Raw genomic sequence first — 25721 nt, 5'->3', positions numbered from 1 at the left:
GAAAACCTTTTCCAATTTTGTGCAGACAAGGGGAAACATAGGATTGTATCCAGAGTTGCCATTACACCTGTGCAATGGAACTACCCTCTTTTCTCTCTGCTGAAACTCCTTGTGCACCCTCAAAATCTGCTGCAGAGGGTTGCAGGATTCTCTGGAGTGGTTTTGGGGCACATGTGGAGAGGATGGGGTAGGCAACCTAAGGCCCATGGGCCAGACGCAGCCCAATCGCCTTCTCAATCCAGCCCACAGACGGCCCGCGAATCAGTGTGTTTTTACATGAGTAGAATGTGCCCTTTTATTTAAAATGCATCTCTGGGTTATTTGTGGGGCCTGTCTGGTGTTTTTACATGAGTAGAATGTGTCCTTTTATTTAAAATGCATCTCTGGGTTATTTGTGGGGCCTGTCTGGTGTTTTTACATGAGTAGAATGTGTCCTTTTATTTAAAATGCATCTCTGGGTTATTTGTGGGGTGTAGGAATTTGTTCATATTTTTTTGAAAAAAACTGTCCGGCCTGAGGGATGATGGACTGGCCCGCAGCTGAAAAGTGTTGCTGACCCCTGATCCACAGCATCATTGGAGACGGGCACCGGCACCTGGGCTCCAGTGGGTGAGCCCGCCCCGCCCCCAGCACACCGCATCCCCTGGCGTGCGTGCCCACCCAGGGAAGCAAACAGGGACACAATGTCCCTGCTGTCTACTACTCCATAATATAAGAAAGCAAAAAAGTTAGTGAGTTATTGATATCAAGCTCTATAGCATCAGCTTTACTTTTAGAAACTACATTTATTTGAAATGTTGAAACCAATCTGAGTGTACACAGTTATTTCAAATTCATTAGTTTTTGTAATTCAAAGGTAAATACTATGCCAAATGCAATTCAGCTGAAAAACAGCAAAAGTAATTCTTCACTTTTTAAAAACTGATTTAGAACATGAAGAATCAACACTTCATTCTTTTAATGTTAGGTCACTGACAAATGCTAAGCTCTAGAAGGCTTGAAAAACCTGCTATGACCTGCTGTGCCAAACTGGTTACTTGCCAAGTCTCAATTTTTCGTTAAATTTGTAGAGAGATCTTTCCTCTGTAATAATATTGGTTCCCCCCTACCTTTTCCAATTCCCAATTAAAGTTAACAATGTGGAGATATACAGTAATGAAAGCTGCTTTCATTATACACTAAATTTAATTAATGTGTCATACAAAAATGGAAGGACACCTGCATTTAATATTACACTGTCAGAACATGCAGACTGCAGTGCTGAACGACTTCCAACTCGGGCTGTTTTACACACTTTTTTTTTTAATTGCCTTCCCAGCTTTTGGACAAAACCGAGGTCCGTATGCTCTGTGCACATTAAAAAAACCCCTTACATTATTTCTATGTAAGAATATAATTTTTGTGTGTGGAATGGATCTAATGCAATAGGGAAAAGTCAATTTCATGTCCACTTTTGAAAAATAGCACCATTTAATAAATTTGAGTTTTAAAAATAAGAGAAGATAAGGATATTTATAGAACAACACACAATGTTCAACTTCCAAACCAAGGATGCTTAATTTAACTTTAACTTACACCCGGGGGTGGGGGGGAGGGCTACTAGAAAAGTAGATTTGATTCCATCATTCATACTAAAAGAAAGCCAAGCAGGCCGGGTATAGAGAACAAGAACAGAAATTGAGATATAGGAGAGATTGCCAGTGCCAGAGAAAGTTTGAAAAGGCTATGCCAGCACCCAATTACGAAACACCTAAGCAGGTGGCAGAGCCAGATGCCATGGTGTAATGCTGGTTTGGGCTGGACCACTAAAAGAATTGGGCAGATGGATCAGAGCCTGCTGCTCAGTCCTGGTGGAAAGTCTAAAGAGGAATCAAGTACTCTGCTCCAAGAACTTTCCAGTAACGTCCACAATGGAGATAAAATTCTGACATTACATATTTCGTGTATATTTTCTTACAGAGCTCATTCCAAAAACACCCTATACCTAGTTTATGTGGGGATCAATGTGCTGTCCATTTTGGTTATGAAAATGCCATTTCCTACCAATACCAAGTGTTAGGTATTTTTTTAAACCTCTTTAGGATCATACTGAAGAGTAAAAAGGTAAAGGTAAAGGTACCCCTGCCCGTACGGGCCAGTCTTGACAGACTCTAGGGTTGTGCGCCCATCTCACTCAAGAGGCTGGGGGCCAGCGCTGTCCGGAGACACTTCCGGGTCACGTGGCCAGCGTGACATCGCTGCTCTGGCGAGCCAGAGCCGCACACGGAAACGCCGTTTACCTTCCCGCTAGTAAGCGGTTCCTATTTATCTACCTGCACCCGGGAGTGCTTTCGAACTGCTAGGTTGGCAGGCGCTGGGACCGAACAACGGGAGAGCAGCCCGCCGCGGGGATTCGAACCGCCGACCTTTCGATCGGCAAGCCCTAGGCGCTGAGGCTTTTACCCACAGCGCCACCCGCGTCCCATACTGAAGAGTACAAAGAATCAAAAAAGCCCAAGTTAAAATCCACAGATCACAATCCTTGTAAACACTGATCTAACTGCATTTAGTTTAGCTCAACTGTTGGGATTTGAATACGATTTGACATGAAAGATGTTGCTGAAGAACAACAATTCTCATTACAATTTTATATTCTGTGTATTTTAACCAACGCCAAGAGATCGTATGAGACAACTATGTAAACTAGTCAAGAGAAAAACCTCCACCTTGCAGTAATCTGAAAGATACATATATGCAGAGAGACACAGCTTGCCTACTGTCCTGGTCAGATGTTCAACTTGATTTGTCTTCAGCCACACTATAAGATATTACATATATATGATTAACAATGAAATACTGTGTGTCTACTTAGAAGCAAGTCCCACTGAGTTACCCAAGTTGGTATAGAACTGCATCCTACCATTGTTTTTCTACCAAATAATGTACCCCCTGGGAAATGTGTGGTAAAGACGAGTGCTTTCCAATAACCAAGGTTTCGGGTACCTAGGTTCTCGAATGGCTTGGCTCCTGAACAAATTGGTTCCCGCATGTCGCAAACCTGGAAGTAAGTGTTCCAGTTTGTGAACGTTTTTTGGAAGCCAAACGTTTATTTTGGCTGTCGGCATTGTTTCTGGGGCTAATCAGAAGCCGTGCCTTGGTTTGCAAACGTTTTGGAAGTCGAATGGACTTCGAGAATGGATTGAGTTCGGGAAACAAGGCACCACATGAAGGAGACATCAAAAAGTATTTGTAATAACAAGTCACAAAATGGCATGTCTTAATGTGAAAATATGTAAGATAGAAATAGTTTTAGATCATGTGTAGCAGATGTTGGGGTGGTAAGTAATAAAATACTATTTTTGTAGTGAAAGAATATGCTGCGTTGACTTTATTACTACAAAATTTAGTAACTTCAGAATTGATGCACATTTTAAAACTGAAAATGGATTGCACTTGGATTATTCCAAGATGATTAAACTTGCCTTACCGACACAAAAGAAGGCTTCATACATAAATGAGTGCACTTCACCCAGACAATTATGTAGTCTGTAGGGTTAAATAGTCTGATGATTTTATTGTTTTATTCTTTATTGTAAACTGCTTTGTTTTACTACAATCAGGCGTTGTGAGATAAACAAATAGTGATCCTTATCCTAAACAAATAGTGACCAACAATCCCAACCAACTAACTTGGGTCAATTTGGAATTCTGCTACCCCTAACATCCTGCCAATCAATCATTAAGACTTACAATTTTTGGATATGCCATGCCTTATGTAAGGTATATAAAATAACCAAACCTTCTTTATCTTTAATTCAACATGGGCTATTGGTGCATAAGTTTGCACATACTTCTAGATGAAACATGTCTGATGCACTAGGACTATAGTGGGAAGGATTTAGCTTACTATAGGCTTGCTTTAAAACCTTTTATCTACATTGTGAAACAAGTAAAGTAGAAAGCATATAAAAATAACAATTCAGACACTATAGGAAAGAGCCACTGTCGTCCTAAAACTGCTAACATATTTGCAAAGCTAAGTAGGGTGCGGTATGGTTTCAAATTGGATGGGGGACCAAATGTTAAGATTCCTGCATTACAGGGGGTTGGACTAGATGACCCTTGTAATCCCTTCCAACTCTACAATTTGAATATACTTACCGTATATTGGCTATATGTTGTTGCACAGGCTGATGCTGAAAATGTTCAGGCCACTGATGATGTAGGCAGAATGAGGGCGAGGACTGAAGACAGCAGGCAGTCTGATACAAGGGTGTATGTTTTTGGCAAGCGGATGCTGAATATTCTGTATGAAGGTTTGGGCAGCAGGAAGTTAATGGAGATGGCGCCGCATTGCCAGACAGTGAAAGGCATTCTTGCTGATTACAATGGTGATTTAGAGGCTGATGATGGTATGGGCAAGGGCGACAACACTGTGATAATACCTGTGGAGTTCTTTGGTCATCTACAGGCAGAAACGATGGTTTTAGCATGCCATTAAGTTGAAGGCACCCATTTGCACTCACTTTTCTTCTTGTGATTTCCTTAGATGGGAGGTTTTGGACGGCAACATTGCCATCACTGGTTGCAAGGAGATCAGGACTAGTTGCATTGGTCGGGATGTTACCATTGCTCAGAACGACAAAGTCATTGCTCCCATTGCTTGTAGCCATGCTCCAAAGTTCTGGTGGTCTGCAATGCTTCTAGAAGGGAGAAAAAGAAAGAAAAAGTTAAAAATGAAAAAGGCACAATTTTGTCAATAATATACTGGTCTGTGTTCTATATGATCTGCTGAATAAAAAGAAACCTGGATTAAGGATGCACCAAGTATCTGTACAGTTACAATTAGGGCTGGGCCATAGCTGGTTTTCACCATCACAATATATCGTCAGCCAAACATCACGGTATACCAATATATCACAATGTCTAAAATAAGGATGGAACTAAGTACAGTATAGGGACGCAGGTGGAGCTATGGTCTAAACCACTGAACCTAGAGCTTGCCGATCAGAAGGTCGGTGGTTTGAATCCCCATGACGGGATGAGCTCCCGTTGCTTGGTCCCAGCTCCTGCCAACCTAGCAGTTTGAAAGCACGTCAAAGTGCAAGTAGATAAATAGGTATCGCTCCGGCGGGAAGGTAAACGGTGTTTCCGTGCGCTGCTCTGGTTTTTCCACAAGCGACTTAGTCATGCTGGCCACATGACCCAGAAAAATTGTCTGCGGACAAACGTCGGCTCCCTCAACCAGTAAAGCAAGATGAGCACCACAACTCCAGAGTTGTTCACGACTGGACTTAACTGTCAGGGGTCCTTTACCTTTTTAAGTACAGTATAGACATTGGCTGGCTTCACGTTTCCCCCCGCATCATGACTTCTGCATTGTCCTTGACCACTGACCAAGCTAACTACAAATGAATTTGAGTCCAACAACACTGGCCAAAGGTTAGTCACCCTGATCTAGAAGAAGAGACTGCTATCACTGATTTAACATGTTTAGAATGTACATAACATTAAAGCTTTGTGATTGTTAATAGCTTGCTAAGATTCTGCTTGCTCTACAGGGACCCATAAACATTAATTTTCTCTTTCTTCTCTACTACTGAGCTGTTAAGAGTGCCTGAAACTGTACAGCCAGCCAAGCTATTTCATTGGTTCATCACTAATATCGAACAGAAGGTGCTATGCACAATGGAATGCTGCCCATAGCAACCCTGGGTGCTGATTCTCAGAGCCGTTTGGGTTTGGAATCCTCAATGCCTAAAGCTAAAGGAGGTGGGGGAGAAAGAGCCCTGAATAATGTAACTTAAAACTATTTGTTCTATGTTCCACTCAGACACTCTGCAAAGTTAATACCGAACGGCAACCAGTCAAAACTTGACAGCATTTTCAAGACAGGAATATTTTCCTTCAGAATCCAATTCCTTGCATTCCTATGTTTAATATTCTTTCCCGACCCACTGCACCCTAAACCAGTAGACCCCATTAAAAAGTTACTGAACACACACTTGCCAAGTTTTAAATTTAAGCAGTTGAATGAAGTTGGTTGCTGTCTGAAAACATTTAATTTTAAAAATACTGTATGGCTGAAGTAGAGTAGTTTTCTCATGGATTGCATGGCAATTTCAGAATGGCTGCAGAAAGGAATGTAACAATAAGCACACAATTAAAAAGAAAAGATGTTTTTCCCTTAAAGAGACATCTGTACACTTTTCCCTTTTGTGCAATAGATTCAGAAGCACGTTGACAAGCTGGAGAAATCTTCTGAACAGGAAATTCAAGCATCTAAGTCAACCAACAGCTTCTTCCATATTTTCATTAGGATTTCTAAAGCAGTAGGTACAAACATTTATTGATCTGAACTCCGGGCAACCCAAAAAGGTCATGACTGGGACAAGACAGACCAGTTCCTTTGCTGTTAGGATGCAAATATACAAAAAAGGCAGCTGAAAAATGACTTTATGACCTACCAAGTCTACAGAGAACATTTTGTGGTTTCTTTGTTCTCTATGATGAGAGGGCAAAGATGAGCAGGTTCCCGGCTGCTCATGATAAGAGACAAGAGCCGCAGCAGACACACACAAATCAGCAATAAAAGAGCAGCAAGCTAGCAACAAAAAGCACAGCGAAACCCATGTGTTTTAACCTGCTTGCAAAATGCTGAAAGGGAAGGTGTCAAACTGTGGGAGGCTATTCCATAGAACCTGGTGGCGAAAGAGGTCCTGCTTGTCATGGGGCTCCTTCAGCAAGCTGTTGCCGCAAAGAGAAGAACAGACTGCGGGGAAGGTTGAAAATTGTAGTTCTGGTGTTTAAGAATGGAGAGGGGGCTGCCAGGGTATCATTTGGAGAACTGGTTTACCAGGCTTCAGCAGGCTTGTCTGAATTTGTTCGGAGTCTGGCACTATGACCAAAATAAAAGAAGCAAAGGTGTATATGGCTATGGTAGCAGTTTATTACAGCACTCCAGAAGGAGAAAAAAAGCTCTATTCCTTCTCTTTTTAATCCTACAACGGATTCTCCATTCTGGGGGATTCTCTTTCTGCTAAGACAACCTCTCAAATAAAGGATTTACCTTGGTATGGGATGGTTAGCCATGGCAATATCTTTCTCTTTTCATCCTCTCACCCCCCCTTGTTTTGCTTTCCTTTGGTGTCCTCTGCTCAGGGCCAATTTTGGGGACCAAGGATTACACATACATGAAGGCGGTGGATGAATGGAAGGACCCTGAGTGAGTGGTAGGGAAAGGAAGGCCTCCCAGGATGAGAGATTAGGAGAAGAAAGGAAAGTTCCCAGGTGAGAGCTGGGAGGGTCCACCACTTTCTGTGTGAGACAAGGGTTAAGAGCTACCTTTGAGACAGGACTCTGAGATTTCTTCTCTCTCTCTGTTTTTATTTATACCAATCTCTTTTATCTTACTGTATTACGGAAAAGCTTTAATATTTTTTTAAAGAATTTTTTGTCTGTAAAAACAGAAGTACTGTTTTGGGGGGACAGGGGGCGGGCGGGTGTGGGGGATTCCCTGGTCCTGAATGGGGTAACTGTGCCCCTGAAGGACCAGGTGCGCAGCCTGGGAGTCATTTTGGACTCACAGTTGCCCATGGAGGCACAGGTTAATTCTGTGTCCAGGGCAGCTGTCTACCAGCTCCACCTGGTACGCAGGCTAAGACCCTACCTGCCCGCAGACTGTCTCACCAGAGTGGTGCATGCTCTAGTTATCTCCCGCTTGGACTACTGCAATGCGCTCTATGTGGGGCTACCTTTGAAGGTGACCCGGAAACTGCAATTAATCCAGAATGCGGCAGCTAGACTGGTGACTGGGAGTGGCCGCCAGGATCACATAACACCGGTTCTGAGAGATCTGTGTTGGCTCCCAGTACGTTTCCGGGCACAATTCAGTGTTGGTGCTGACCTTTAAAGCCCTAAACAGCCTCAGTCCTGTATACCTGAAGGAGCGTCCCCACCCCATCGTTCAGCCCGGACACTGAGATCCAGCGCCGAGGGCCTTCTGGAGGTTCCCTCATTGCGAGAAGTAAGGTTACAGGGAACCAGGCAGAGGGCCTTCTCGGTAGTGGCGCCTTCCCTGTGGAACGCCCTCCCAGGAGATGTCAAGGCAATAAACAACTATTTTACTTTTAAAAGACAACTGAAGGCACCACTGGTCCTGTTAGCTAGGGATGATGGGAGTTGTAGTCCCAAAACACTTGGGGGCCGAGTTTGCCTATGCCTGATCTAGATAGTCAGAACCCATGCCCAAATCCTCAGGCCAAACCAAGTGAAAGTGATCCCACAAACCTGGACCAGACGGTACTTGAGGAGCCTCCCTGAGATCTGCTTCAACAGTAGCATCAAATTAGGAATGGAAATTAATGACTTTCCCCCTCAAAGTGCTTCACAAAACTAGTACAGTGGGCTACTCAGTGATCTGTTGCTACATCTGCTGGGCTGATACTAACCAGACCCTTCAGCTTTAGGAAAAGGTCCCCATGGTAGTTCACCGAGTAGGCAATTGTGGCTATAAAGTGAGCCGTCTCTGATGCCATCACCTCCACATAGACTCTCACCTGTGTTTGGTCCAAGAGTTTAAGGAAGAACTGTAATGCTGTACTGCACTCAGACATGTGTGCGGGATTTTGTGTTCACTCAAGTGAATATTAATTTTAGATGTGGGTAAACCTCTCCCATTCCTTCAGGCCAAGATGACGTATTTCATTACTCTGAAGAGATTTTTTATGTTATTATTAAGAAAGGGTGTGGGGGTAGGAGAAGGAGGCTTAAAAAAACATTGGATCAAGAAAAGCCATCTGGACTAACACCACTTACTATTGAAAAAGACAAGTGCAAAATCAGGTGGGAATGAAGTACTGGAAATGTGGTTTCATTTGCTATTTAGTGCAGAGCATTATAAATCTTTAGATGGCCTTAGGAACCAGCTAATTAGCTGTTGAACCATTCATCCCCAGCCTCTCTTAAATCCAACAAAAACTCAACTTAAAGAAACGACGACAACTGTTCTATAACATTTAACCTAGATTCAACTTGCACATGAAATTATTTCATATATAAGCTGGAAAAGAAAGCTCCCAAGCAAACAGTCCTGGTTTAGGGGGGTTGTGCTGTTTAAATCAGGCATAGGCAAACTCAGCCCTCTAGATGTTTTGGGACTACAACTCCCATCATTCCTGACCACTAGCTAGGGATGATGGGAGTTGTAGTCCCAAAACATCTAGAGGGCCGGGTTCGCCTATGCCTGGTTTAAATCAATTCCTGCCAGATAAGGAGATTGCAGTATGCTAGCTGATGGAAATATGTCTTCTCATTCTAAAGTCTTCATTAAGGTGTTTTCCTTAAATGCTGCAAGACAGACAAACTGAGCAATATGCAACGGAGTGATATGCAACAACCTGTATCATTATTAAAATAAATTCTATGATTTTTCTACAGAATGTTTATACAGCAAGCCTGCACCCTTCCGCTACTCTCATTTTACAACAAAATTATGTGGGTGTGGATGTGAGAGAAGTGACAGACGGCCCTTGATATTTGGATTTTCTATCTATCTCTCAAGCCAGTATTTTTAAGGCAATTAAAGAGATTTTAAAATGCTTAATGTCATTGATCTTAGCCAGTGCTTTTTTTCTTTAAAAAAAAAAAAGTTTAAGGGTACTCTCATTTTCCTACTTATACTGAAATACTGCCCCTCAATGAGGTCAAACTTAAGATTCACAAAATGTTTAGGGGTATGCGTCCCCCCAGAAAAAAAGCACTGATCTTAGCTTCCGGCTCTCAGCTAGACATTTTTGAAATTCCCTAGTACCTTTGCTATTCACAGGCCAAGGGAGTCTCCCACAGTTTCCTGGCACTTGCTTTTTATTTTGTTTATAGGCCGCTAGCTATACACTGAACATAGTCTTTAACTATGATAACTTACTCCTCGAGGAGGCTCTGTTTCTGCAGAATGCCATTCCCTAATTGAAGTAGTTTAGGTCTACTTTAATGTGTGCAAAGAAAATGTGTGTGTGTGTTAAATCCAACAAGCTTGCTGTAGTAAGTATTAATACGTAAAGTTCAACATGGTTAAAATGAAGTATTTTAACTCCTTTCCTTCAAACAAGGGTGGAGGCATATGCTTGCAAAGCCCTCTTCCCTCGACCTGAGCAGAGCCCTTTTCTGTCTCCTCCTAATACTTGGAGCCGAGAGCACTCATTATGTGTTAAGTAGGATGCCTATTATCTGATTCTTCACCCCTGAAGCTTGGATGTGAATGTTTCCTCAGCCATTTTTTGCACAGGCCACGGGTTTTAATTATGTACAGGTGTAAGTATATGTTATTGCAGATGCTACTTAAAAATTACATCCTTCTTAAACCTAAATCAATCATTAATGCATAGCGTTTGCTCACAACACATGAATTCAGAGGTACTGAGGTCACTCAGCTGATTGTTGCAAATATTCATTTGCTAAAATCCTCATTTGTATGTGTCACACACGCACACACTGAACCTTTATACTGCCTTTCATCATTCTTGACCCCAGGGTGTGTTATAAACATATAAAGCAGATAAAACCAATTCTCAAATGAATTGTTTATTTTTAAAAAATGCTATGGACGTATTATATAATCTCAACACCTATGAAGGCTGGGGCAGTATGTAATCCACCAAAAGAATGGCTGGGGAAACCCAGCCAGATGGGCGGGGTATAATAATAATAATAATAATAATAATAATAATAATAATTACACTGTAGGTGCCACTAGCCAAACATCCAAGGGGAGGGTGTTTCACATCTGGGCCTCTACTGTCCTATTCATCTTCTTCTTTGGCGATCACTTGTAGCAGAGTAAGACTGTCTTCCATGATCATGGTCTTAAAGAGAAAGCTGGTTCTTGTGTCACAACATAATCCACCAGTCCTTCATAAAGAGCTAAATGGATCCATCACATTATTCAACACCTTTCAAGTCACGAAACATTTTTAGGATTAATCTTCTCTCGTATTTAAGTGTTTTGTTGCATTACTGCCAATCCACATCCCAAAAGACTTGATGTGTCTGCCCTGACCTTGAGAAATTATTTCATTTCCTGGGCTGAGGGCTGGGCTAGGAATTGCAATTCCACTGGCAGGGATTTTCCAGGTATCACCATGCCAAGGTAATAAAAATTGCTTTACAGATAGGCACAGAGAATGCACATTAATTCAGCATTGGCAGCAATGGAGTGAAGGAATGACTGCTGGGAATAGAAGTAAGGATGGAGAGATGAAATTAAAAGCCTTTTTTAAAAATCTGATAGATTTAAAAATCTATCAGAAGAAGCTAAAGGTAAAGATTAAATCCAAGTGTAAGAACAACCCACATAATGGGTTCTCGCCTTCATTGGGATGATGCCATACAAACTAGAAGAGACTTTAATATACAATTGTAGTTTCTGTTTAGAAGGACATTGTACAACTTAAAGTAAATCAAGATGAAAAAATTAAATGTATTAGGTAACTTGAGGAACTGGCAGAACTTTTAGCTAAATATGTCAATAGCTTCTTCACTTCACCAAACAGCAAAAGAGCCATTTTTAAGAGTTAGGTAAATTTACAAATAACATTTTAGACTAGAAATTATATGCTTGCAAGACATCCCTGTATCAAGCAAAGAAAGCTGTGCACTCTTAGCACAATGCAAAAGGATTCTAAGAATCCTAATGCAAGAAGTCTAAGTCATACACCCTACAATTTTAAGAACCGTCATTACACTAAATCTTATATACACAGCTAAATGACTTTTAATTGGTATGTAAAGGCAAGTTTTCATTATGATAAATCCTTTATGCTTACAATAATGCTACACACACACACACACACACACACACACAGTGATATGCTCTTTTTCAGCTGAAAAAGGAAGTAACTTGTACTGAAAATGAACTGAAACATGTACGGGAATCCACAATAAATTATGTAAACAGGGAATGTCAATATTTAGAGTAACCCACAGCAGTAGAAAATCCTGTTAAGATAATGCACAACTGTAAAATAATTGTTCTGCTACATGCCTTTGAAAGGCACATAACACAGTAAGTTTGAAACCAATTTTGGATAATGTGTATTATCTAGAACCTCCCAGTGTGCTCTGCTAACAAAAGTTGCAAAGCTGAATTAAATTAAACTGGCTTTGATACACAGGAATCATTAAGGACAGCTGAGCTATGATTTTAGCATATAATTGGTTAAATGTTTTTGTATCTAAACATGTGCACACTTTTCAAAGTGACAATATATTTAGAATACCTTTAGACTTCTGCACTGTGTTTTGTTGTAAAAAAAGTCATAAACCATACAATATTTTAGTATGCTAAATAGGCATATGATGAACATGTTTTAAATGACATTCAGTGCAGGTTTCCTAATCTCAGTTTATCAGATGAGAAAATTGCTTGTTGTACATGCATATCCCCAAGTAAATTTAAGATACCAATCAAGTTTAATTGCTGAATGCCTTCTGCCAGTTTTGCAGGCACATTCTGCTTCCTTAAAAACAATACCCACTTGCATTTGTTCTCTTCAATCACTATAAAAGCATTTTGCCTCCTGTTGGGTCCGAACAAAACCAGGAAATCTCTTACTTTAGACACGTTCCCTGGCAGCCCGTTAAGTTTTGCCACGGGCTTCTTAACTCTCCCCCTTCAACTGCAGTCTCATTGTAAGTCAACAATCATATGCATACTTAACACAGCTTTGCAAAAACAAATAAACAAACCCATAAGTTCTTAATACTTGCATTAACTCACCCAATTATTCTGAAATTCCTGGCTTAAGCCGCATCAAAAAATGTAGTGCAGAAACTAGAGATAAATATTTGGGGGAGAAATCTCTCCTTGATTGCCAAATAAGAACAGTGTTGGAAGAATTAAAATCGTTATCTTGAAACGAACTAAAGGAAACTCAAAGCTATATGCACGATCTTTCATGAAGTCTTCTCGGCAAAAGCTGTTGGTTAACTGCTCAGAACAGCAGAGACAAAATAGCTGGTTGAGGCTGCTCTGCAATACTGCAGAGAGGATTCTGTATGACACGCACATGCAAATTGCCTTAAATCAGGCTTGTTGGGGGCTGGAATTTCCAGCTCTCTTTCTCCTATTGGACAGCCGAATTTCTCTCCTAATGAGCCTCAAGGGGCAAGGGCTCAGTGGTAACAGCTGGTATGGCAAAGGCTTGATTTCCATGCAAGGTTAGAAAGGCAGGATATTACCATTAACATGGCTCCCCCCCCCCCCCCGTTTCTGCAGGAGACGCTCATAATATTGCTGCTAAACATATCTGTGTTTTTTCCCCTTAAACTGAGCTAGTTGCTAGATTAAGACCCTTTCAAATGGCCTTATTTGGTTTGCTATTTTAGAGAAACTTTAAACTCCAGCGTCCAGGTACCTCATTTGTAAGATCTATCACGTATATGGATTTTTCACTACACTTTGCAAACATAGTCCCAACTCTACACTAAGAACAGCAGAGAAGCACGGCTGGGTCAGTCCCAAAAAAGTCTACCAACTCCAACAGTCAGCTGCCAACAGAGGCCAGGCCAGTCAAATGCATCTGGGAAGTTCACAAGCAGGGAATAAAGGCAATAATCCTCTCCCATTGTTCTCCAGATCCCGGCAACTGGTATGCAGAGGCATTCCATCTCTGAACCTGGAAGGTTCTATTTAGGTATCATGTTGAATGGATCTATCCTCCACAAACCTGTCTACCCTTTTAAAAGACATTTACATCTGGAGATGCCACTGCCACCAAATCTTGTGGTGGCATAAACGAATCACCTTCTTTTATGTCTGCTGAATCTGCGGTCAAACAATTTATGTGTCCGGAATCTGAGGTCAAAAGGTGTGCAAAAGGAGGAAATCATAGAATTGTAGAGTTGGAAGGGATCCGTAGGCTCATCTAGTCCACCCCCTGCAACGCAGGAATATGCAGCTGTCCCATACAGAGATGGAACCCGCAATCTTGGCGTTATCAGCACTACGCTCTAAACAACAAAAGCTGAATGAATTTGTTGCAGCTTTACTGAAGAAGATGCAGGACAGAGCCCAGTCCCTGAACTAATTTTCTCAGGAAGGAAGTTTGAGAAACTGAGGTAAACAGTTGTGACAAGAGATGGAAATCAAGGTCTTGCTGACAAAATAAAAAGCAATACATCATCAGTTCCAGATGGCATCCACCCAAGAGATTTCAAACGTGAAATTGCTTATCTTCTAACAAAAAATTTTAACTTGTAAGATCAGCCTCCATTACAGAAGGCTGAAAATTGGACAGTGTAACAGCTATTTTTATAAAGGGATAGAGGGCAGGAAGATCTAGAAAATTACATGTCCGTTCTGGGAAAACTGAAAGAAAGCAATACTGATGATAAAGCTAGAATTACCAAGCACTTAGAACAGGGGTCAGCAACCTTTTTCAGCCATGGGCCAGTCCACCATCCCTCAGACCAGGTGGTGGGCCAGACTATATTTTGGAAGGGAAAAAAAAGAACGAAATCTTATGTCCCACAAATAACCCAGAGACGCCTTTTAAATAAAAGCACACATTCTACTCATGTAAAAACACCAGACGGGCCCCACAAATAACCCAGAGATGCATTTTAAATAAAAGCACACATTCTACTCATGTAAAAACATGCTGATTCCTGGACTGTCCACAGGCCGGATTGAGAAGGCGATTGGGCCGGATCTGGCCACCGGGCCTTAGGTTGCCTACCCCTGACTTAGAATAAGTCTTTGTGAAAAGAAACCCTGCCTGTATGACCTTTTTAGTGTTTATTTATTTGGATTATTTTTATAGACCACTTATATTTAAACAAATCCACTTGAAGCTGTTTTGTTCTTCGAGTGTCAAAAAGCATGTGGATAGGGGCGATCTAGATGGCACTGCATACTCTGACTTGCAAAAAGCTCTTGGAAAAGTCCCTCATCAAAGAGGAAGCAAACCAAGCTTACTCATGAGGTAAGAGGGCAGGCCTCTTATGGATCAGTAGTGGGTTAAAGAACAGGAAGCAGACGGTAAAAAAATAAAACAAAGACAGTTCTCACAATGTAAGGATGTAGGAAGTAGGGTCTCTCAGGATCTATATTGGGACCTGAGCTTTTAAACTTGTTCATAAGTGACCTGGAGTTAGGAGTGAATAGCGAGAGAGCAAAGTTTGCTGGTGACAACAAATGGTCAAAACAAAAAGGGCACTGAGAGGAGTTTGAAAAGGATCTACCCAAACTTGGTAAATGGGCAGTAAAATTGCAAAGGCAAAACAAACAAGCGGAAAGTGATGGGAGTTGGGGCAAAAATTAAAAATAAATAAAAATCTAACCTCACATATATGGTGCCTGAACTGGCAGTAACTGACAAGGAAAAAACATCCTGTGGTTGTAGTGGATGGTTGGTTGAAGATCCTGACACAGCTATGGCCAAAGCACATTGCATGTTAGGGAGCAGAAATAGGAAGAATCATAGGATTGTAGAGTTGGAAGGGACCCTGACGATCATCTAGTCCAATCCCCTGCAATGCAGGAACATGCAACTGGGGATCGAACCTGCAACCTTGGCGCTATCAGCACCACGCTCTAATCAACTGAGTTATCAATCTACATGGTGTGCTCATGCAGACTTCCCATAGCACCACTGTGAGAACATGATGCTAGCCTAGATGGCCAGCTGGTCTGATCCAGAGGGCTCTTCTTATGTTCTTAAATCAGCCTTTTAACTTGTTGATTTAAATCACTGAAATAAAATGTATCTCCACTGTGATTCAGAGCACTGCAGTAATTAATCCAGAAAGGAACATACCACAGTGCCCAAATCACCGTCTTCCAGGAAGGCATATTACAGTGGTGCCCCGCAAGACGAATGCCTCGCAAGACGGAAAACCCGCAAGACGAAAGGGTTTTCCGTCTGCAGAGGCACTTCGCAAGACGAAAAATGACGGAAAAATTTGAATTTTTTTTTTGCTCCAAAACCCCTTATTTTGAATCGCTAAGCTGCTAAAAGCATTTTAGTAGCAAAACCACTAATCTCCCAAGTGTTTAAAAGCCGTTTTTAGCTCTTTTCTTAGCCAATAGCGCTAATAGTGCTACTCCGTCAATGGGCTTGCTTCGCAAGACGAAAAAACCGCAAGACGAAAAGACCCACGGAACGGATTCTTTTCGTCTTGCGAGGCACCACTGTACATATTACATTACTTTTTTTATTACACTATATCAGAAGAGGTGAATGACACTCATGGGTACAACTGTCAACTAAGCATCCGGGAGCAAAGGTGAGACAGGAATAATAAACTCTGGGCGGCTTCCAACAAAAGATTAAAAATACATTAAAACATCAGTCATTAAAAACTTCCCTAAACAGGGCAGAATTCCCAAGAATTCCCAAGTTATGCAATTGTTCCTTTAAAGGTAACTGGAACCACACTCTTCCACAAATGACATGCACCATTGTCCTGGGAAAGCTACAATAGTCAAGGGCTGCGAAAAAGATTCTATGCACCTCAGTGGAATATCATTCCTTAGGTTTTATATGCAATACTCTGGCCATTACCTCCTTGAAGGCGTTATTAGTGAGCAAGAGCTTGTGCAAAAGGGTTAAGTTGTATAGCCCAATATAATTCTAGCCCTAGGACTACTGTCTGGAGACTAGAGTAGCCCTTGACAATACAGACCCAGACATTAATTACTATCAAACCAGAGACTTGCACATATCACTCAGCTTAGCAGTATGCAGCATCCTAGTAACCAGAGAAATGTTGAAGAAAGATGTAGCCAAACTCTCAAAAATAAGAACAAGCATTTTGTTAACATGTGAAGACAGGCTGAAAACCAATGGAAGACTATAGAAATGCAACTGGCCTCTATGGCAGCCACTTATTATTAAACACGTATGAAAAGCAGTAAGATGCCTAGTTCAGCTGTGAAGTCACAATTCATGAACAGCAGAAATCTGTCTGTTTTGTTTCTATGACTAGTGATGATCATTTCCCACAAGCATGATTTTATCGGCCAATTTTCTGCTACCTACTGCTTTTCAGACACAAGAATCTTCTATTTCTATAAATAAATAGGTGTGGTTGTGATAGAGACGTGTAGTGAAGACAGGCATTTAAGTAAAGAAACCAAAAGGGTTTCATACAATAGAGGCCAACTAATAACCTCAGCAGGCATGCTTTAATTTCAATTCTTTATGGATAAGCTAACCAACAATATAACCTCTTGAGTTCAAAAGGAACACTACACACACCTGTGGAGTTTCAATCAAACCACAAAATCTGTTAAACAGGCTGATCTCCGCTACACACAGTCAGCTGGTTATAAGCAAAGGAATGTGTGACATTGGTGGAGTTGGGTCATATGTATCTTACCTTAGCAGCTTAAAAGCTCTGGTGGCGTATTATGAGGTATGATAGCTGGTCCTATGCCAACCTTAATAGCACTTATGGACCTATAAACATAAGAATGCATACATGCATATTATATTCTGCAAATATGCAGGAATAAGTCCAGAGAAATTAAATAAGTACAGTCTGACTTGCTTTTTCCCTGCTGGCTAATTCAATCATTTGTTTCGTAATGTATCCCAAGGTCCAGTTATTCTGACAACTAAAAGACAACCTCATCTGATCTTGGAATAACAGCATGCACTATGGTGTGTTGTTTTTGTTTAGTCGTTCAGTCGTGTCCGACTCTTCGTGACCCCCTGGACCAGAGCATGCCAGGCACTCCTGTCTTCCACTGCCTCCCACAGTTTGGTCAAACTCATGTTGGTAGCTTCGAGAACACTGTCCAACCATCTCGTCCTCTGTCGTCCCCTTCTCCTTGTGCCCTCCATCTTTCCCAACATCAGGGTCTTTTCCAGGGAGTCTTCTCTTCTCATGAGGTGGTCAAAGTACTGGAGCCTCAGCTTCAGGATCTGTCCTTCCAGTGAGCACTCAGGGCTGATTTCCTTAAGAATGGATAGGTTTGGTGTGTACCATGACTTAAGTTGTCGCTTTGAGACAGCTGATGGTATGGTATCTTTCAAGACCACATTGTCCTATGTACGGTGAAAAATTACTACTAGCAACTACTATTACTACATCACTGTGCCCATTTTCCTTCCCCCAGATGATAAAACCCTTGGACACGTCATTTTTTAAACCAAGCAAGATCCACAAGAGGAGGAAAATGGCTAGAGGATTGCATTATTCTGTTAAATAAGAAAATATCTATGGTACCCAAGCATTAAGCAGGGAGTGGACACTATGCTTATCCCTTCTCACATGTGCAACAGTGCACACATGGGGAGGAATAATGCCTTCAACAATTTCTAGTTGTTTGTGAATATGTTCTCATTTTGACACATTTCCTGTGTATTTGGCTACTCATAACAGCAACTTGCCATGCATTTGTAGTACCACATAAAGTAACTGCAAGTGATCTCAGAATAAGTATAAAAATGTAAATATTAAAATTTATGTTATGATTTTAAAAGTCGCAACACAAACAAATCATGCAGTTCAATTCAGTCGTTCCCCCATCATACACCATAAAGCCTTGTTAAACAACTGATGTAAACCAAAATTATTGAAAGAAATCAAACAACTGCAGTGTATGGTTTAAAATATAAAAAGGTGCAAAAATTTGCATGTTTCAAATAACATTCAAAATGTGTACCTTTCTCAAAATGTATAAAATTGGATGAGGAAATTAAATTGTTTCAACAGTCATAGAAGCTTGGCTTTCTAAAGTAGAGTTTAACACGCCTGTTTGTAACTTCAAGCAAGTTGCCTGATCTGACAAACATGCACCAATAATAAATGACTTACACTGGAGTGCAGCTGTACTAACATTTATACAAAGTTACACAGTCATATGCATTCCATTATCACAGGTGTTGGCTTTCCACTATGAGTTACAACTAATAGGAAACTTGAACAAGTATACGCAAACCCCCAGACTGGGCTATTTTTACAAGCAGCCAAGGCGGGAGATGATATGAGTCCATCACCCGTAAACATAATAAATGATGCAAAAAGCCACATGCAGCACTTCATAAATTGGACAAGGTTGGTACTTTAGAAATCCCACCATCATGATGTTACACACTGATTACATTGCTTGGCAGGCATCTAGAAAAGACATCACCTGTCCATTTATGTACAATGCTGTTAGAACAAAAAGGAAGTATTCTCAATTCTACCTTGTGAGAATTAAGACAAGGTGAAAAGCACAACCACCATATCGGAGCTAGCTGTCTAACTGCACCCACCCACACCCTGGTCAACTCTTACAAGTTTGGAAGCCACACTGTATTCAAGGGAAACCATTCAAGAAAATCCCAGCCAGATGGGTGGGGTATGTATTAATTAATTACTATTAGTATCATGAAGAGTCCTGCCAATCTCTATTGTTACTAGTTTCAGGAGAACTGGTAACAATAGATCTCTCAGCAGCTTTCGGTATCATCAGTCATGGAATTCTGGAGCAGCGGTCCAAGCTGGGTGGAGACAACACTGGGTTGTAGTGATTCTACTTATATGTGGGTAGCTGGTTCTAGGTGATGCTGGACCACATAGCATTTACGTCTCAGGGTCTTGCAGCAGTGTTCAAAATTCCCCCAGTGCCAGGCGTGTTTTGCTACTGGCGCAGGTCCAATTATTGTTCTTATTCATTTCATGTGTATACTGCTTTACATTTTAAAGGGGAAAAAACACAAAGCGGTTTACAACACATTTAAACATCAAATACCGGTATATCAAATACAGCAACGCAGAATAAAACAGATTCAAGCTTCAAGGAAAATATTTCAGATCCTTTTCCATGTGACATTTTGCTTCTCAACCTAAGCTACCTCACAAGGGTGTTGTGTGGATTAACTGAGCCGTGGAAGAACCATGCACTCCTTGTAGAAAAAGGTGGGATATAAATACAATAAATAAGCTCTTCTGCTTGCCTGCTTAAGAAAACTGGAGGGGCCAGCTAGATGGAGACGTCCATTGCCAACCTAGCATCCAGAGATTTCCACATGGTTGCCAGTCGCAAAACTCACTCGGCTAATTTAGAACATTACCTTTCATTATTAACTAGCATTATGCAAGACTGTTATTGATGTTTTATGTCTGTTTTCATCATGGCTATGTTTTTAAGCTTTATGAGATGATATCAACTCTTTACATGGCTAGATGAATCGGAGTGCAGCCATTAATTTTTTTAAAAAATAAATAAATCTGTGCTGCTTTGCATCTTATGATGGCTCATTTGGTTTACTCGATTTGCGTTTTTTGGCATTTAACAAATGAATATTCTATAACACTGTATTACATTCTCTGCAGGCTTCTGGAATCTGCCTGTGCTAAAGTTTTTCCATACACAAAGGGGGAGGCTGTGAATGTTCAATTAGGGACAACTTAAGCTATGTATATGGCTCTCATAAATGTTTCTTTTATCAAATGAACAGTTATGGCATCAACCTGGGAGGTTGATGCTTAAGTCAGAGAACTGTAACACCATGGACTCTAATAGCTGACTTTATTCAGCACCTACACTTTTTCCTGCTTAGGGTAATGAAATAAGTATTAAGACTACAGGGTTTTTTTTCTTTACAAAAGAGGTCCAAGTGATTTGAGCAAATGGTCATTGCAACAGCTCATACAGAAGGTTTTATCTGATCTGAGATTTGCTGACACACTAATGAAGGCTGAAGCAGACAAGGCAAGAGAAAATGTTGTTTGAGCACAAATTTAAATGTTTATTCACTAGGCTGCTTGGGTTTGAGAGCACTGCCCAAACACAGCTCTTCCAATGCGGAGACAATATTTTCTAGTTGTCTCTTGGCAAAGAGATGGGAGCCTGGGAATTCCTCTTGCATGCAGATAAATCAATGGCCGGGCTTTGAGAGAGAGCTAACCTTCAGTGCCTTCAAAAGCATGTGTTAAATGTCTCTGGGACACTCCAGTTTTGCATAGCTCACACTAAAGGAAAACCACCAGCTCTAATTATAAGCTGGTAACTTTTAAAAGGGCTTAGTTCAACAAATATATGAGGTAATTTTTATTATTATTTGAAAACAATGCATAAATTCAACTATTTTCTTCAAACCAGAAGCCCAAATTCAACATTTTTTGACTGTCAGTGCAAGGGTTGTTGCAGTAGCATTAAGCACAAGAATAATGGCTTCACAATAAGAAATCCATTGCAACACTTGCGGAAATTTGTTCTGCAACAAGTATCAGGCACAACTAGCAACAATAAGTGTGCTGCCTTCCTGCCCGTCTCCTGTGCAAGCCATTCCACTAGCACAACTAGTACACTGCTAAGGGACTTTAACTTACTGTGACTTATTTAATAAAGTTATCATTAATTTCAAGGCAATAAGTCATAGAAATCTCTAATCATCATGTGCATTTAAGATTATTTGCACATGTGTTGGCTCACTCTTGCAAGTACACCATTTTGAGTGTACTGGGAAACCCAGCCAGATGGGTGGGGTATAAATAATAAAAATTATTATTATTATTATTATTATTATTATTATTATTATTATTAAAATAAGTAGCCTCATAACTTCATTTTTTTTAAAAAAAGCACTGACATTACATCGATTTGACAGTCTCTGAAGAGACAGAAGGAAATAATCCATTGTGCCTCCTTGCCACAAATTTATCAGGGCTCCTTTCCAAACTCACCAAGGCTATGGGAAAGGTTCAACCCATTTACAATTGCACCAGCTTAAGGTTCAAAAAACTTAAAGCTTGAGCAATGAAGGAGGTATATGCTCCCACTGCACAGCTTTCCATAGCCCTTAAACTAATGCAGGATTTGTCAGCCTCCTCACTGTTATTCACAAGTAAGAAAATATAGTTGAATGATGATCAATTATATGACTACAATATATATCATAGTTGTTTTTAGGAAGTGCTATATGTGAAGGCGCTTCAGGCTCCATCTTCTCCAACAGCAATGAGTGAAGAGCTGTACTTGCAGAAAAGCTAATATTACGCATATGAGATTGGTTCTCTCCCCGCACCCATGACAACCAAGTTGGGGGTGGCGGCGGGAGAAACCCACCTGTAATTCTCAGTGTTCTTTTACTTTTAAAAGTGTGTGGTAATGCTGATAAGTGTTTTAACACTTAGTTCCAAATAAACTTTGTCAGCCTTTGCATTCTACAGGCTCTCAGTTTCCTTTCAAAAATTTATTCAGCATCTGTAACACCAGTGAAAATGGAAGCTGTTCCAAAAAATACTGATGATGGTGACAAATTCCACACAACATATGAGCCTGCCAATTAATTCCATGCCAACCACAGCACAGAGACAGACAGACAGACAGACAGACAGACAGACAGACAGTGCCAGCCTCAGACTCAATCTTCAACAGCCTAAAACAACGTTCTTTCTTCTCACATTCCCAAGTCCCTAAACCTGTAGCCAGGCCAGAAAGTTATGAGGACAGAGCCCACATACTGTATATGGCTGGGCAAGTTGGAACTGTTGTAATACTAGAACTATGTAAAACTTTGGAAGTACACCGATATTCCAATAGCGTTCATATTAATTTGTGTATAGTTTCATGGTAAGGAACAGAAAGTTAAGAATCAAGGGTTATTATATAACTGATTTATACCAAGAGTCTTCTTAAAAAGAGAACACTTTTAGAGCTTAGAGAAAGCTTAACTCCTCTTCAAAGTACAAAATCTCCTAACCCCTGTTTAAATACATTACACATGCACCATGACCCTTCAAAAATGGTTTTTTTTAAAAAAAAAATCTTCCCTGGGGTGGAAAGAGGCCTAGCTCATAATTTCTGTATTAAACGCTGTACTATTAGCTAAGGAATGGAATTATTAGTGACAGGTTCACTGAATTACCTGAGAGGTCACTAGAGCTTCCTCAAAATCTAAAACTGCCACCATAAATTTAACTAATGACAAATGATTTTTTTAAGCTACCAGAAGGAGATGTGCACAGGATAAGAACTCTTCCAAACAGCAAGTTAGGCACTGCACAACAGTCTTCTACAGTGATGACAGAGGCATCAAACTAATATACATCAATGCTAGTTTAGATGCTGCTTTCACAATAGCGCTATAAGTATAACTTTTACAATCCACACAGTAAGAATGAGAAGCCAAGGACGAAAATAAAATTGATGATGGCAGTCCCATGCACTTAAACATGAACTTCCCCAATCAATCAAGAACATTTGTGGGGAAGGGTCTGATTCTGAAGCCAAGAAGAGTTCACAGAGTTCACAAAGTACAAAACTACCCCATCACCTACAGCTTTTCTCCCCAAAGTGTTTTGCCAATGCACAGCGGATGAGTGGGGGCTGCAGGTTAGGAGGCTTTGAATTTCATCTGTATGCCCCTTTTTGTCTTAAAACTTGGACCCTGCTCTAAGTTCCCGGGACAATTCTTGTTTAAGCACATGGAAGTGCCATAATAAAATCTAGTTTGGAATCAAATCAGAAGCTGATTCCTGATCGATACACTTGAGGGCAATTTCATTTCCCCATAAGTCAACCTCTGTAAAGTAACTGACCATGAAATAGTCATCAATTTCAAGAAAACAGAAAGGCTATTTACCTGGTGTTGATACAAACATATTAAAGATGAAATGAAGGTGCTGCTCTCAAGCAGAAAGTTTTGTCATGAATTAAACATTTGTTTAGCACCAATTAGGTGCTGGTCTGATCACACACACACACACACACACACAAAATTAGCCTACTAGGGGCACCTCTGCCTTGAAGTGAAAATTATCTGAAAGCTACAGGGATGAGTGTGCATCACAAAGAAGCAGCCAACTTCTCAAGTGGGTAAGAGATCCATCCCTGTTTTGAAACAACCCATCTGCAAAACCAAACTTCTCCCCTGAGCCTTCCCCAATGGTAGGGAAACAAAGGCCGATATAATGATTCTATAGTAGGACCCTGAAAACTGTCAAAATGAAGAAACCCAGAGCGTAATCCTACAATATCTGGAAGGGCATTCCAGGGGCTGCAAATTAGGTCAAATCTACCCCTCCAATGTCAAGAGATCTGATGTCATAGACTCCCTCCCTATGGCTGGTTCCTTCAAAGCCAGCAGATGTTAGAGCTCCATAATCTGAAGAAGCAGAAGGGGGCTGCTATCTTGAGTTGTGGCTTGGGTCCAAAGTCCCCCTGGCACTGTGACAGGCCACAAACCAGAGAGAAATTTAAATAAACATCTGAGCATGTCTAAATCTCTCCTTCCCTTTCCCTCTACCTCGTGGTAGACCACATGTTTTGTATGGAAAAGGTCCAAGGATCAATCTTTGGTATCTCCAGGTAGGGATGAGAAAGACTCCTGTCTGAAAAGCCACTGCCAGTCAAAGGGGAAGGGAAAGCGTTAAGAGTACAGTTGTTGTTGGAAACTTGCATATAGGCCCAGCCAGGTGCAGGATAAAGCAGTTCAAATGTCTTCAGTTCCTCTCCCTTGCAACCTTAGGAATGTAGCCTTAATATTAAAACAAATGCATGTTTGAGTTGTAGGATCTTAATCAAAGTGATCTCAAATAACCTGGAGTAACTATATATAAAAAGTAACAACCAACGGTACATAAAATGCAAAATAACAAGTTTCACATTTTCCTTTGGACAGACCCTTCCTTTTCCCTCTCTCCAAGATATACTTGTTAAAGTGTCATCATGTCCAGTCTCAGGGCTGAACTGCACAAGGCTTTTTTTGTATATTTGCCCCCCTTGTAAAAGCAACGTGTGCAATGACCATGACATCACCCTCCAAAACCAAAGGTTTCTGACAAGCATTCTCAGTAATCTGAAGGCTAATGAAAACAGTGTTTGGATTGGCTCCACCCCTATAATTTCTCAGAAGGGTTGGTGTGCTGTATCACACTTCTACCCAACAATACAGCCTACAGTTCAGGTCAGGGGAAATTATGCACAATACACTGAGAGTACCATCAATGCTCGTTCACTCTGCTCATCATCAGTTGCTCATGAAGATCAGAAACAAAAGCACTTTAAAGTAGGCAAGTACAAAGAAAGAAAAAGAAGACAAGCAGATACTGACATTGCTACCTACCAAATTGTTCTGACAAAAAAAACAACTTTCATTTGGTCTAATTGAATGCAAAAAGTTAAGCAATTTAGAATGTGACAAACCCATGGACCAGTAATTTTAATGTGATTTTTAATGTGATTGTTCTTTTAACATTCACAGAGATGTTGAATAAGCAGCCAGCCATACAGCAGGCTCTGCTAAAATATACTAAGAGCAGAACCATGACTTTGTACTGCTTCTCATCATTAAATAATCTGGCTAAACCTTATGGCAAATCTGTGCTTTTCCAAGTACAGTAATGAGAAGGAAATAAAACATAAAACTAGCCAGCTCAACCCCCCCCCCCAAAAAAAACAGTGGGTCTTCATAGAGCTATAGTAGAAAGAGAATATTTTTGTTATGGCAGAGAAATTGTGTGGCTGCTTGCCTGGCTGGAAGGTAGGAGCTGAAAGAGATTTAGTGTATGAGGACTGACTTGGACTTCAAACTACAGTGGTACCTCGGGTTAAGTACTTAATTCGTTCCGGAGGTCCGTACTTAACCTGAAACTGTTCTTAACCTGAAGCACCACTTTAGCTAATGGGGCCTCCTGCTGCCGCTGCGCTGCGGGAGCATGATTTCTGTTCTCATCCTGAAGCAAAGTTCTTAACCCGAGGTACTATTTCTGGGTCAGCGGAGTCTGTAACCTGAAGCGTATGT

The 25721-nt window shown here is 40.8% G+C and overlaps 1 protein-coding gene across 1 annotated transcript in view; it reads right to left on the bottom strand.

The window, feature by feature from the left end:
* Nucleotides 1–25721, bottom strand: part of DISP1 (dispatched RND transporter family member 1) — an 83972-nt gene that overhangs the window by 31302 nt on the left and 26949 nt on the right. Inside the window, 1 exon segment of the mRNA XM_083434397.1 lies at nucleotides 4141–4682. Within this exon segment, the coding sequence (XP_083290523.1) occupies nucleotides 4141–4682 (542 nt within the window).

The sequence above is a fragment of the Podarcis tiliguerta genome (genome assembly GCF_965153285.1).
Source record: "Podarcis tiliguerta genome assembly, chromosome: 3".
NCBI classification, from domain to species: Eukaryota; Metazoa; Chordata; class Lepidosauria; order Squamata; family Lacertidae; genus Podarcis; species Podarcis tiliguerta.
The sequence above is the reverse complement of the archived record's forward strand: the minus strand, read 5'-3'. Positions and strand labels throughout refer to the sequence as shown.